Below are 13,805 nucleotides of genomic sequence, written 5' to 3'. Positions count from 1 at the left end.
ACAGTTGTGTAATTGTGCTTGTGCTGGGGACAATAAAAGGCCACTAAAATGTGCAGTTTTGTCACAACATAATGCCACAGATGTCTGAAGTTGAGGGTGCATGCAATTGGCATGTTGACTGCAGGAATGTCCACCAGAGCTTTTCCAGAGAATATAATATGAATTTCTCTATCATAAACTGCCTACAATGTCGTTTAGAGAATTTGGCAGTACGTCCAACCGGCCTCACAACCGCAGACCACGTGTATGGCATCATGTGGACGAGCGATTTGCTGATGTCAGCGTTGTGAACAGAGTGCCCCATGGTGGCGGTGGGGTTATGGTATGGGCAGGCATAAGCTACGGACAATGAACACAATTTCATTTATAAATGGCAATATGATTTCACAGAGATACTGTGAAGAGATCCTGGAGGCCGATTGTCGTACCATTCATCCTCTGCCATCACCTCATGTTTCGGCTTGATAATGCGTGGCCATGTCTCGACGATCTGTAACAATTTCTGGAAGCTAAAAATGTCCTAGTTCTTCCATGGTCTGCATACTCACTAGACATGTCACCCATTTAGCATGTTTGGGATGCTCTGGATCTACGTGTTTAACAGTATGTTCCAGTTCCCGCCAATATCCAGCAACTTCGCGCAGCCATTGAAGAGGAGTGGGAAAATATTCCACAGGCCAAAATCAATAGCCTGATCAACTCTATGTGAAGGAGCTGTGCCACACTGCACAAGGGGAAAGGATATTTTAGGCTTAGGGGTTAGGTTTAAGGTTAGGGTTACAATTCACATTAGGGTTAGGCTTAAGGTTAATTTTTGAACGGGAATCAATTGTTTGGTCCCCACAAGAATAGTAAAACAACTCAGTGGAGGCAGTGATGTCTCTTTCTGCTGTGACTCAGTCTGATCCATTTTTCATGAGCAGCAGGGGGTTCCAGGGATACCGAGCCTCTAGAAGTCAGGTGGGATTGATGTTATGGAGAAGTTGTGTGTGTGTGTGTTGATCATAAAGTTAAGTGATAATATATTGAATATATACAAGAGCGGGAAAAACGTAGTGTCTACACCTCCAACCTCCCATCCCACTCCCCCAACCAGCCAAGATGTCTCCATCCAATCCAATTGTTTGTATGTGTTAGGCTGTATAAATTGTTATTTGTACGTGTTGGGCTTTAGCTGAGATGATTATTTACAGAGTCAAGCATATTTTTCCAGGCTTCAATTGCTCCTTGACTAGAACCATTCATTCTCGCGGTCGATAATCACTGGTATTATGGTCCAATGTACTTTTTCTCTCTCTCGTCCACATGCACAAGCATGCTGGTGCCCATACACACACAAACATCTTATCATTGTGTTCATTGCTTCCCACTTACTTCCAATTTGTCCCAGTCTCCCAGTAAATTATACATACTATCATGGTCATGGAGCAAGCCAGGACCAGACCTCCACTTCCACTTCAAAGGGCTTAGTTCTCCCAGCCCTGTTCTTTGGGAAAAGTGGGAATGTCATTTATCAAACTCTTCCAAACCACTCTCTATCAGTGGCCCACAGATGGCCAAAGGCAGAGGGGCCCCTGAGCAGCAAAGTAGAGACCCCTCCACCTGACACACACCCTTCGTGCCAGTACCTCCCAGCCACAATAAACTTCCCCAAGAGGTTAACTGACACACAGTCTCTCAAACACACTCATTTTAATATGGGGACTCACACACACCACATCCACCACAGACAAAAGTCCTTTATATATGCACTGCAGAGCTTTGATGGCAGTACCTTTATGACCTTCTCAAGTTTAGATGAAGCTATGAATTCACCCTTAAAGGGATAGTTCCCTCCCAAATGAAAGTCTGTCAGACATTTTCAGAACTCAGAACTGGCCTAATGCCCAGATAAGTTCAAGTCCCATGGTATCTGCTGAATAGATCCAGCGGACTGCTTTTGAACGGCATCCGCGGTCAGGAAAAGAAGTGGTCAGATGAAGCAGATGCTAAGCTACAGGACTGTTTTGCTAGCACAGACTGGAATGTGTTCCAGGATTCCGCCGATGGCATTGAGGATTACACCACATCAGTCATAGGCTTCATCAATAAGTGCATCGATGACGTCATCCCCACAGCGACCGTACGTACATACCCCAACAAGAAGCCATGGATTACAGGCAGCATCCGCACTGAGCTAAAGGCTAGAGCTGCCGCTTTCAAGGAGTGGGACTTTAACCCGGAAGCTTATAAGAAATCCCGCTATGCCCGCCGAAGAACCATCAAACAGGCAAAGCATCAATACAGGACTAACATCGAATCGTACTACACCGGCTATGACGCTCATCGAATGTGGCAGGGCTTGCAAACCATTACAGACTACAAAGGGAAGCACAGCCGAGAGCTGCCCAGTGACACAAGCTAAACAACTGTGCTCGCTTCGAGGCAAATAACACGGAAACATGCATGACAGCACCAGCTGTTCCGGATGACTGTGTGTTCACGCTCTCCGCAGCCGATGTGAGAAAGACCTTTAAACAGGTAAACATTCACAAGGCCGCAGGGCCAGACGTTTTACCAGCATGCGCTGACCAACTGGCAAGTGTCTTCACTGACATTTTCAACCTCTCTGAGTCTGTAATACCAACATGTTTTTAAGCAGACCACAATAGCCCCTGTGCCCAAGAACACGAAGGTAACCTGCCTAAATGACTACCGACCCGTAGCACTCACGTCTGTAGCCATGAAGGGCTTTGAAAGGCTGGTCATGGCTCACATCAACAGCATCATCCCAGAAACCCAGAGGAAGGTCCTAAAAATTGTCAAAGACTCCAGCCACCTGAGTCATAGACTGTTCTCACTGCTATCGCACGGCAAGCGGTACCAGAGCGCCAAGTCTAGGTCCAAGAGGCTTCTAAACAGCTTCTACCCCTAAGCCATAAGACTCCTAAATGTCTAGTCATTTACACCACTGCTACTCTCAGTTGTCAGCTATGCATAGTTATTAAAGTAACTCTACCTACATGTACATACTACAACTAACCGGTGCCCCTGCACATTGACTCTGTATCGGTACCCCCCTGTATATAGTCTCGCTATTGTTATTTTACTGCTGCTCTTTAATTACTTGTTACTTTAATCTCTTATTCCAACTGCATTGTTGGTTAGGGGCTTGTAAGTAAGCATTTCACTGTAAGGTCTACACCTGTTGTATTCGGCTCATGTGACAAATACAATTTGATTTGATCACTCAGGGCCGTGCACAGACCTTTGGAGGGGCAGGTGCTCAAAGTGAAAAATTGTGTTGACTTAGATTAGATATGAATTAGTAAATTATTAGTAAATTATAAATTATCTAATGTTCCTGTAGCCACATTTCAGTGATTCCTCCATCCCAAATGAATGGGAAAGATATAGGCACCATCTAAAATGACTACAATAGATGGTATCCATGTTTGCCAATCAGTGATAATAGCTAAAGGATAAAAGGGATAGGTGAAATGAACTCACCCCAGAGTGCTGATGAAGCCGTTGGTGGAGCCCTCTGCATACAGGGAGCAGATGTCCCCGATGTGTAGGAAACTGGACATCTTATCAGACATGTCTCACACACACAGGGCCACACCTGGAGGAGAGGAGAGGCAAGGAGAAGTACTGCTACAAATACAATCACAACACACATTTTTCTTTTTAAATGGAGAAAAAAAAAACATTTCTGAACTGGGCAGGTCACACGGTCAGGAATAATCCAGGACCCAAAAAGTGATATTTGTGAGTCTTAATTTCTGTTATGTCTTCCCAGCTAACAATTTTAGGCAGAGAGAACATTTTTGTAATGTTAACCCGTAATGTTCCCCTAATGTTTGAGTTTCCAGTTTTCCATTAGTTAGCGGAACATTCTATATATGTTTGTAAAAACCTTCTGGGAACCTTTTTAGCATGTTTTGGCATTAGAGTTAGGAAAACATTCCCTTAATGTCAAACACAACAGACCCAGAACATGTTCTCAGAATGTACAATTTGAATGTTCTAGACACATTTCATGGGACTTTGAATAACATTCACGTGTCCAGTTCTGTGGGTTAGGAGAGAAGTCCATCAACGTCCCGCCAAACATACACAGAACATAAGATATTGTTCATGACACGTTTCATGAGAACAATGCAAGAACATTCGTGTCCAATTTTCTGTGGGTTAGGAGAATATTCCCGACAAATATGCACAGAATATGGTTACCATGTTCTCAGAACATGGTTACCATGTTCTCAGAACATAAGATATTAAAAATAGACACATTTCAAGAACATTTCTGCACAGAAAATTCTCCAGTGTTAAATCAACACTAGCTAGGTTTTCATCCAATTGACAACTGATTTTCATGTAAATATTCTAAAATCCGCATAAAAATAATATGCAAATTTTCCCATCAAACTGACTTGTTGCAGATAAAAGGCTGTGAGTAATGACGTAGTGCACATAAGAATAACTTGAGGTTAAATTCCCATGTACCATATAAAAAGATACAAATTAAATGGGTTTCTATTGCATTTTCACTCTACTGATGATTTTCTCACAAAAAAAGTGTGTTATATAGCAAGTGTGCCCATTCTGGTATTGGCACATGCACTCCAGCCTAGAGCTCAAATATATAGCCAAAATGATGAGATTATTATTATGGACAAACGATTAAGAATATTTTTATTTGTCAAACAGCAGCCAAGCACAGATTATCATGTCATCAAAATAAAACCCTCGATATGTATTGGAAAGAAGCAACAAACTCATAACCTTGCACTTTCACCACCCTGCGAAGTTCATCAGAACTTATTTCCTCTGTAGCCTAATAAACAGCATGATTTCCTGACCAGTCGTAGTTGAAGGACCACACGTCATCGTGTGACTCCAAGTTTATTATTTCGATATGATGATTACTATATATCAATATTTGCATATAAGTATTTCCACCAACATTTCTCACAATTAATTTTACCGACAAAAAGATCCCACCTTGCCAAGAATATTTTGTTTTGTCGACATTTGGAAAATTTTGCGAAAAGTCTTCTGTTTCCATCAGGCCGGTCATGACATTTTTTATCCGACATGTACTTTACTCGCATAAAAAGGTTGGATGGAAACCTGGTTTATGACAGTGTTAAATTTAACACTTGATCAGTGTCTATATGGGTCCACACTTTTCAGTGTTAAATTAACACTGTGCTTAGTGCTGACGCTGTTACACTTTGCCAGTGTTTGGGAATTAACACTGTGTTATGCAAGAACACCTCATATAGAATTTTGAACACTAGGAAGTGTATATAGTTTACACCAATGGTGTTATGCAATAACACCTCACATAGTATTTTTTACAATTATGTAAAGAGGTCCATATCACTTCACAATATCACTAATGTTAAATTAAGGACATTGCAACAATAGGTACAAGTCTTTACTGCCAAATGCTCTTGTGTAATCATTTACAAAGACTTCAGGACTGACAGTAGACAGACTCAAACTTCAGTTAACATAACCATAGACCACTTAAACTAGTACAACACTTCCACTCACGGGTGGCCATAACAACATGAAACCACGGCCCCAATATCATTTCCAAGTGCGCCTTTGAGTCAATTGCAGAGTTACCACCCATGACATGTACTTGTTCGTGACAGAGACATGCTTGTTGAACTTGTTCATTTTCAGTTCTGCCAAAGCAAGGGCTGTCCAGAGCATTTCTTATGCATCAGCTGTTAAAAGGGTTGAGGGTTCAAATGGTGCTCCCAAAGAGTCCATGGTGGTGGATAGGACTTCACTGTAGGCTGCACGTGTTGCCTTTTACCAGTAGGACACAGATATTATAGGAGGTTAAGAAGGTGGACTTTGTGGCCTTTATAGCTATGGAGATTAATGGCACTGCCAAGGTGGAGACGAAGTACAGAAAAATAGATATCATTGTGGATGCGGCGGAGGGTTTCCTGGGACTGAAAAACTTCTCGGCAGAGGAGTTGCATGGAGTATTGTCACAATCTGTACCACTCTCTCAGGCCCTAGAGCTGAGAAGAGAAATATGGAGATTTGATTTTTCTTTGTAATTTTTTTTCTCAACCCTGTCCAGTTGGTGGCTGCATTACACATTTTTGGGTTGTAGTCCGCCATAAAACCCGAAGAAGAAGTTTCAGTCCTGTGGACTTCACCAAGTGAGTTCTTACTGGAGATTAAATGCATTATTAAAACTCTTTAGGACAATACATTAAATATATCATAAGGCCTTACTTTGATGACCAAGTTTTACCCTAACACGGCGGTGTTAGGAACCTCCTGATTTATACATTAAGCAGGGTTGCAAAGTGATGTATAATTCCTATTGGAATCCAGACAGAGTTAGGACATCCAACAGTTGGAAACAGTTCAGTAATGGGTGCAATAAATCTAACTAACTGATTAGACTAGATTTGAAAAATGTTTGTTATTTATCTTTGTGTAACATAAGATGAATCAATCAATGTAAATGCAAAAACACAGATATTAAAAACAACCCTAAAAATGTCTAACTTGCAGTACATACAGCATGCTGGCAAATTTGATAATGATGGCCATGGTTTTGATGGGAATGTTTTACTCTCCACAGAGTAAAACTGACACAATGGCACTTTCACACTCAACACGTGTTATTAACACCAACACTGGGGTTCTTTTACACCACTGAGTGATAATGTCTTACAGAGTTAAATTTAACTGCTGAATCAACAATTGAAATGTTACACTGACAAATCAACACTAGGTAAGACTGGCCAATTTGCTGTGAGATATATATATATAGGTTGTCAGGACGTCACCTGATGGTCCCAAAGCTTCTTCCCATATGTTTCACTAAACATCACACCTTGTTACTATTGTCCAGCCAATTGAGGCCCTGATTGGTGAACAACTGATCCATTCATAGCTTTGTCTGTTGGCAAGGATAGAGATACTCACACAGAGCTTTGAACATAGTGTTTCGATTTACATATTTGACCTACATGAATACATTGTGCATGATCATTTATACAGTAATTATTATTCAACAGTCCTCACCTGGCATTTAAAAACTGACAACCTCCTGGTTCACGGTACGCCGATCTTCCTGCTACGCCACCATGTCAGTGTCATGTCTCGGTTAATCTGACTATTCTCATCTTTGATTGATTTACTTATTTCAGCAATTAAAGGGCTTTCAGTATAGTTGTCTCATGTTGGTGGAACATGTTAACCTGTTTTAATGATACTCCTGAATCACTATGATAAATAAAAGTTGTTTTTTTTCAGTGTACTTTTAACAAAGCTGAGATGTACTTCCAAGTGCATTCACCTTATTGCTTACAACCTTACACCTATCAAGTTGTTTCAGATCTACACAAGCGCCTAGGGAGGAGGGGGTAGTGCTTCTTCTGGACAGGACAGGGCATAACTATACTAGCCCAATAAGCACAGCCTATCCTTTATTGGGAAAGTGGTTAGGGTGTTGGTCATTGGTGCTGGTGGCCTGGGTTTGAGACCTGCTAGGGGAAATCACTCTACTCTCACATTCTTGCTGGCACACGCCTTTTCAGTTCTGCCCACCAATTTTCTATATGATTGAGGTCAGGGCTTTGTGATGGCCACTCCAATACCTTGACTTTGTTGTCCTTAAGCCATTTTGCCACAACTTTGGAAGTATGCTTGGGGTCATTGTCCATTTGGAATACACATTTGCGACCAAACTTATTGACTGATGTCTTGAGATGTTGCTTCAATAGATCCACATAATTGTCCTCCCTCATGATGCCATCTATTTTGTGAAGTGCACCAGTCCCTCCTGCAGCAAAGCACACCCACAACATGATGCTGCCACGACCGTGCTTCACGGTTGCGATGGTGTTCTTCGGCTTGCAAGCCTCCCCCTTTTTCCTCAAAACGTAACGATGGTCATTGTGGCCAAACAGTTATATTTTTGTTTAATCAGACCAGAGGACATTTCTCTAAAAAGTATGACCTTTGTCCCCATGTGCAGTTGCAAACCGTAGTCTGGCTTTTTTATGGCGATTTTGGAGCAGTGGCTTCTTCCTTGCTGAGTAGCCTTTCAGGTTCTGTCAATATAGGACTCGTTTTACTGTGGATATAGATACTTTTGTACCTGTTTCCTCCAGCATCTTCACAAGGTCCTTTGCTGTTGTTCTGGGATTGTTTGCACTTTTCGCACCAAAGTATGTTCATCTCTAGGAGACAGAACGCGTCTCCTTCCTGAGAGGTATGACGGCTGTGTGTTCCCATGGTTCTTATACTTGCGTACTATTGTTTGTACAGATGAACGTGGTACCTTCAGGCATTTGGAAATTGCTCCCAAGGATGAACCAGACTTGTGGTCGACAATTTTTTTTCTGAGGTCTTGGCTAATTTCTTTTGATTTTCCCATGAGGCACTGAGTTTGAAGGTAGGCCTTGAAAAACATCCACAGGTACACCTCCAATTGACTCAAATTATGTCAATTAGCCTATCAGAAGCCTCTAAAGCAATGACATAATTTTATGGAATTTTCCAAGCTGTTTAAAGGCACAGTCAACTTAGTGTATGTAAACTTCTGAACCACTGGAATTGTGATACAGTGAATTATAAGTGGAATAATCTGTCTGTAAACAATTGCTGGAAAATTTACTTGTGTCATGCACGAAGTAGATGTCCTAACCGACTTGCCAAAATGATAGTTTGTTAACAAGAAATGTGTGGAGGGCTTGAAAAATGAGTTTTAATGAGTCCAACCTAAGTGTATGTAAACTTCCAACTTCAACTGTATCAGACTGGTGTGTTGTAACTGTTTCCAAATAATGACATTAACTTACTTATAGTATATTGCTAAAAATGTGAGAGTAGGGTGATTACCCTAGCAGGTCTTGAACCCAGGCCACCAGCACCAATGATGAAGAATGCCCAATAAGGGACCTCTCTATGGCATGTGCTTATTAGGCCAATATATTTCAGCCATGGCCAAAAGAAACCCTAACCCCTCATGTAGATGAAACCACTTGATAGGAGTAAGCAATAGGGTGAATGCACTTTAAAGTAAATCTCAGCTCTGTTAAAAGTATACTGAAGAAATGTTTTTATTTTATTTGATCATAGTGATTCAAGAGTATCATTAAAAACAGGTTAACATGCCCCACCAACATTATACAACTATACTGAAAGCTCTTAAATTGCTGAAATAGGTAAATCAAATAAATAATGAGAATAGTCAGATTAACCGAAACCTGACATGGTGGCATAGCGGGATGATTGGAGTACAGTGAATCAATAGGTTGTGAGTTCAAATCCCAGGTGAGGCCATGTTGAATAATAATGACTATGAAAATGCACAATGTGGGCCTCCCGAGTGGCGCAGCGGTCTAAGGCACTGCATCGCAGTGCTAGAGGCGTCACTACAGACCTGGGCTGTATCATAACCAGCCGGAATCCTATAGGGCGGCGCACAATTGTCCAGGTTAGGGGAGGGTCTGGCTGGCTGGGGGGGCTTAACTTGGCTCATTGTGCTCTAGTGACTCCTTGTGGCGGACCGGGCACCTGCAAGCTGACCTCGGTTGTCAGTTGAATGGTGTTGCCTCTGACACATTGGTGTGGCTGGCGGGTGTGTGTTAAGTTTGGTGGGTCATGTTTCGGAGGAGGCATGACTCAACCTTTGCCTGTTGCAGCGATGAGACAAGATTGAAAAAGGGAGTAAAAATAAATACATTCACAATGTCAAATATGTATGTTAAAAGCACGGTGTGTGGATATCCCTAACCTTGCAAAAAGACAAAAAGATATGAATGGTTAAGTGGTTAACCAATCAGGACCTTGATTGGCTCAGCAACCGTAACAATGCGTGTAATTAAACTTATTTTTTKGGGGGGGGACCATCAGGCGACATCCTGACAACTGATACACAGCAACCTTCCCATGAAAAGTGTCTAGAACATTATCTTATTCTGAGAACATGGCAACCATGTTCTGTGTATGTTTAGTTTGACGTTGATGGAATATTCTCCTAATCCACAGAAAACTGGACACATGCACGTTCTTCAACGTTACCATGAAGTGTGTCTAGAACATGAATATCTTATATTCTGAGAACATTGTAACCATGTTCTGGGTATATTCCATTTGACACTCAGGAAATACTCTCTTGGAAACATTCATTGCACATCACAGGAACATTCCTATGATAACATTAGTTAATTACCTAATGAGACCCTTAAGGGAACATTCTCTAAAGTTGTGGGAAAGTTTGTTGTTAGCTGAGGAGAAATCCCAGAGCGAGAGGTAGCAGGAGGATTTGCATAGGGCCAGGCACTATCTGATGCTCTAGCCTGGTGTGTATGTGTGTGTGTGTGTGTGGGTGAGGGGTAAACAGTTAATGATTAGGAGAGGCAGAGAGAGAAACAGGAAGGCCATGCACCTGTGGTTATTAGACCTGCTCTGGGCTAGATGGTGGAGGGAGTGACAGACCCGTCAGTTCAACAAGTTCAAAGGTGTCACTGTGTGTTATTGTAACACTGACCCAGGCTGGATTACAATCAGGGTTGGATTCAATCCCCTTTCAATTCAGGGAAGTAAGTGAAAACAGCCCATTACTTTCTATTGGACTTGGACTGAATTGTAAAGGAAGTTACCCCAAATCTGGTCAGTGGTTAGAATACAATGTATGAGATCTTGGGATGACACATGGCCTAGACCCTAGCAGTGCATGGTTATTGTACTGCAGGTGTTACAGTGCCCAGGGAGTAAAGCTGTGTCCTATGCTGTGTTAATACCCTTAAGAGCCAGTCCTCCTTACCATGCCCCCACGTCTAGTACATCACGAACAGTGAGGAAGCCTGGAAACTGAGGCTACTGACCACAGAAAACTGGACGCATTAATGTTCTTGTAACACTCCCATGAAACACGTCTACAATATTCTTATCTTAAATTCTGAGAACATGGTAACCATGTTCTGGGTAAGTTATATTTGACACTCAGGGAATGGTCTGTTGGAAACATTCCTTGCACATCACAGGAACATTCATATGCCAACATTAATTAGTTACCTAATGAGACTTAAGGGAATGTTCTCTAAATTTGTGGGAACGTTTGTTGTTAGCTGAGGAGAAATCCCAGAGAGAGGTAGCAGGAGGATTTGCAGGCTGGTGCGGTCTGCCCAACTCATCACCGGGTACAAACTACCTGCCCTCCAGGACACGATGTCACAGGAAGGCCAAAAAGATCATCAAGGACAACAACCACCCGAGCCACTGCCTGTTCACCCCGCTATGATCCAGAAGGCGAAGTCAGTACAGGTGCATCAAAGCTGAGACGGATGTTTTTCAGTCTCTCTATCTCAATGCCATCAGACTGTTAAATAGCCATCACATTAGAGGCTGCTGCCTATATACATAGACCTGAAATCACTGATAACTTTAATAATTGGAACACTAGTCACTTTAATAACGTATACATATTTTGCATTAGTCATCTCATATGTATATACTGTATTCTATCCTATTCTACTGCATCTTAGTCTGCCACTCTGACATTGCTCATCCAAATATTTATATATTCTTAATTCCATTATTTTACTTTCGATTGTGTGTATTGTTAGATATTACTGCACTGTTGGAGCTAGAAACACAAGCATTTCGCTAGAAACACAAGCATTTCGCTAGAAAGACAAGCATTTCTCTAGAAAGACACGCATTTCTCTAGAAAGACACGCATTTCTCTAGAAACACACGCATTTCTCTACACACGCAATAACATCTGCTAAACACATGTATGTGTCAAATAAAATTTGATTTGACCTGTCCAGGAAGAACTCCAGACTCTAACTATAGGCTGTCAATGGGGCCTAGAGTTTTTCCTGTTCATGTGGCGGTAGAGAAAAACTCCTGGAACATACTGCACGTACTGAGTCCCGACTCACATTGGTGACATTTCAGTCTACAGAGTTCCTACTGTGAGAATCTAGTAGCCTACACACATACGTATTATTTGCCTACACTGCAACATCCCCCAAGAGTGAGTATAATGAGGCTGACCTCAAGGCCTATTTTCAGAGCAGTCATCTTAGAAACATACTCAAAGAAAAACAAAAACATGGTGAACAATTCACCCCATCATATTACCTCAAAACCACATTGCCTAAGATTTAGTAGACAACAGTAGTGCACGACATAGATATAACGTTACTGTTATGTTAATCAACATGATGCCCAAGCCACTGGGCAAACTGCCAGCACAAATCCATATTTCTCAGTCTTCTTTCAAAATGGGATAGTGTATGAAATCACTTGAACTTTACTGAGCTTCAGTACATCTATGAGACGAGTAGCCTACAGTTTGAACACTTGCGTTGCTTCAATTGTTCAATTATATTATATTTCATATCAGACTGTCAAAACCGTGTTCTCAGCTCGGGAGGGAAAAAAATAGTTTAATCAGCGTCGGTGCAGAAAATCATGACCGGCCGTTCATGAGGAGGGCAGATACATTGTTGCGCTTCTTCCCTCGCCACAAGCAATACATATTTAAGAGGCGGGGATGCTCCCGCAAACTGTACAGAGTTGTGGTCAACTTTACCTTAGCTGTGGTAAGAGGTTGGCTGGGTCAACGGGAGAGCATGGCAGCGATATACCGCTTTCAACTAATCCATAGCACGGAGATTCAGTCGGCGAGTAGAGTCCGATTTTTTTGACAGCTCAATCCAATCACCTTGCCTTCCGTTCGTTCGCTACATGAGCGCTCGTCCCCGCGTGAAGGTCTGTAGCCCCTCAGAAAATTATATACCAGTACTGGTTTCTGGGAAATGATGTTTCTTGAATTATTCCTTCGAATACTTAACAAAACAGAAAGCATATTTATGACTACAACTCCCAAAGTGTGGTGAGCATTGCGCGTTATTTAAAGAAACTTCTCCTAACTTTAGACACTGCTGGAGGAAGTGCAATTAAAATTTTAATCAAAAACTATACACAAACATTATGACACGCATTGTAAATAATGAGTATGCTGAAATGATAGCCTACATGTTTATGGTATAGAGTTGCAACCTTACAGTTATCAGCTGACTGATCACGTGACTGATAATGCGGAAGCATGGCTCTGTCCACAAACAAGTGGTTTTGAGCTGAATGGTGCAACAATGTTGCTTTATTGTGCGTTTTTCTTATTTTCCCTGAATGTCAAAGATGATGTGCTGTGTGTTCAAAGCAAGCCAGAACTCTCCGTCGGCGCAGAACCTGAGACGGTCGTTCCGCTGGCGGTAGAGAGCTCGAGCTGTGGCTGCCACAACCTGAAGAGAGATGCGGTTGTGGATATCGAGAAGGAAAGCTCCATAATAACAGAAAACTCTGCTGTCAAATACTCGAAAAAGTCAAATGAAAGGCATACAGACAGTCAGACGAATGGAGAAGAATCTGATACTCGTAGTCAGGTATTATATCAAGCGTTCACGTTAAATACCTCTTTATGTAGGCACTAACTCCACAATGGTTCTTTGGACAAAGCCTATGAGGAAATGACTGGCGTTTTTGTAGGGTTTTTAGATTAACGCCGAAAATAAGGTCTGTAGTAAACACAGGGTTAGGAGATAATTTACATTTTGTTATATAAGAGTCATCAGCTAATTTATAAAGGTCATGTTAACTGACTGATATTATCTCATAGAACACCAATTATAAGGTCTCCTATAAGAACTCTCCGTCCAATGGCAAAATGTGTAGAATTGCAGCAAACTTGCTTTAAAACTGCAACATCATGGCAGAATGTGTTGAATTGCACGAAATTAACTCTAACCCCCCCCCCC

At 41.7% G+C, this 13,805-nt stretch overlaps 2 protein-coding genes across 3 annotated transcripts in view; one reads left to right on the top strand and one right to left on the bottom strand.

Annotated features, from left to right (window-relative positions):
• LOC111966193 (inositol 1,4,5-trisphosphate-gated calcium channel ITPR1) overlaps window positions 1–12,740 on the bottom strand; it is a 157,992-nt gene extending 145,252 nt beyond the window's left edge. For both annotated transcript variants that reach the window (XM_023990646.2, XM_023990654.2), the window contains exons 1-2: window positions 12,581–12,740; window positions 3,490–3,604 (exon numbers count right to left, since the gene is read on the bottom strand). In XM_023990646.2, coding sequence (XP_023846414.1) covers window positions 3,490–3,581 — 92 coding nt within the window. In that variant the 5' untranslated portion in view covers window positions 3,582–3,604; window positions 12,581–12,740. The remainder of the gene's footprint in view (window positions 1–3,489; window positions 3,605–12,580) is intronic.
• A 325-nt stretch (window positions 12,741–13,065) lies between these two features.
• sumf1 (sulfatase modifying factor 1) overlaps window positions 13,066–13,805 on the top strand; it is a 25,393-nt gene continuing 24,653 nt past the window's right edge. Inside the window, exon 1 of the mRNA XM_023990635.2 lies at window positions 13,066–13,433. Within this exon, the coding sequence (XP_023846403.1) occupies window positions 13,143–13,433 (291 nt within the window). The 5' untranslated portion in view covers window positions 13,066–13,142. The remainder of the gene's footprint in view (window positions 13,434–13,805) is intronic.

The sequence above is a fragment of the Salvelinus sp. IW2-2015 genome, linkage group LG1, assembly GCF_002910315.2.
Source record: "Salvelinus sp. IW2-2015 linkage group LG1, ASM291031v2, whole genome shotgun sequence".
Taxonomy (NCBI): Eukaryota; Metazoa; Chordata; class Actinopteri; order Salmoniformes; family Salmonidae; genus Salvelinus; species Salvelinus sp. IW2-2015.
This window is presented reverse-complemented; position numbering and strand designations above follow the sequence as displayed.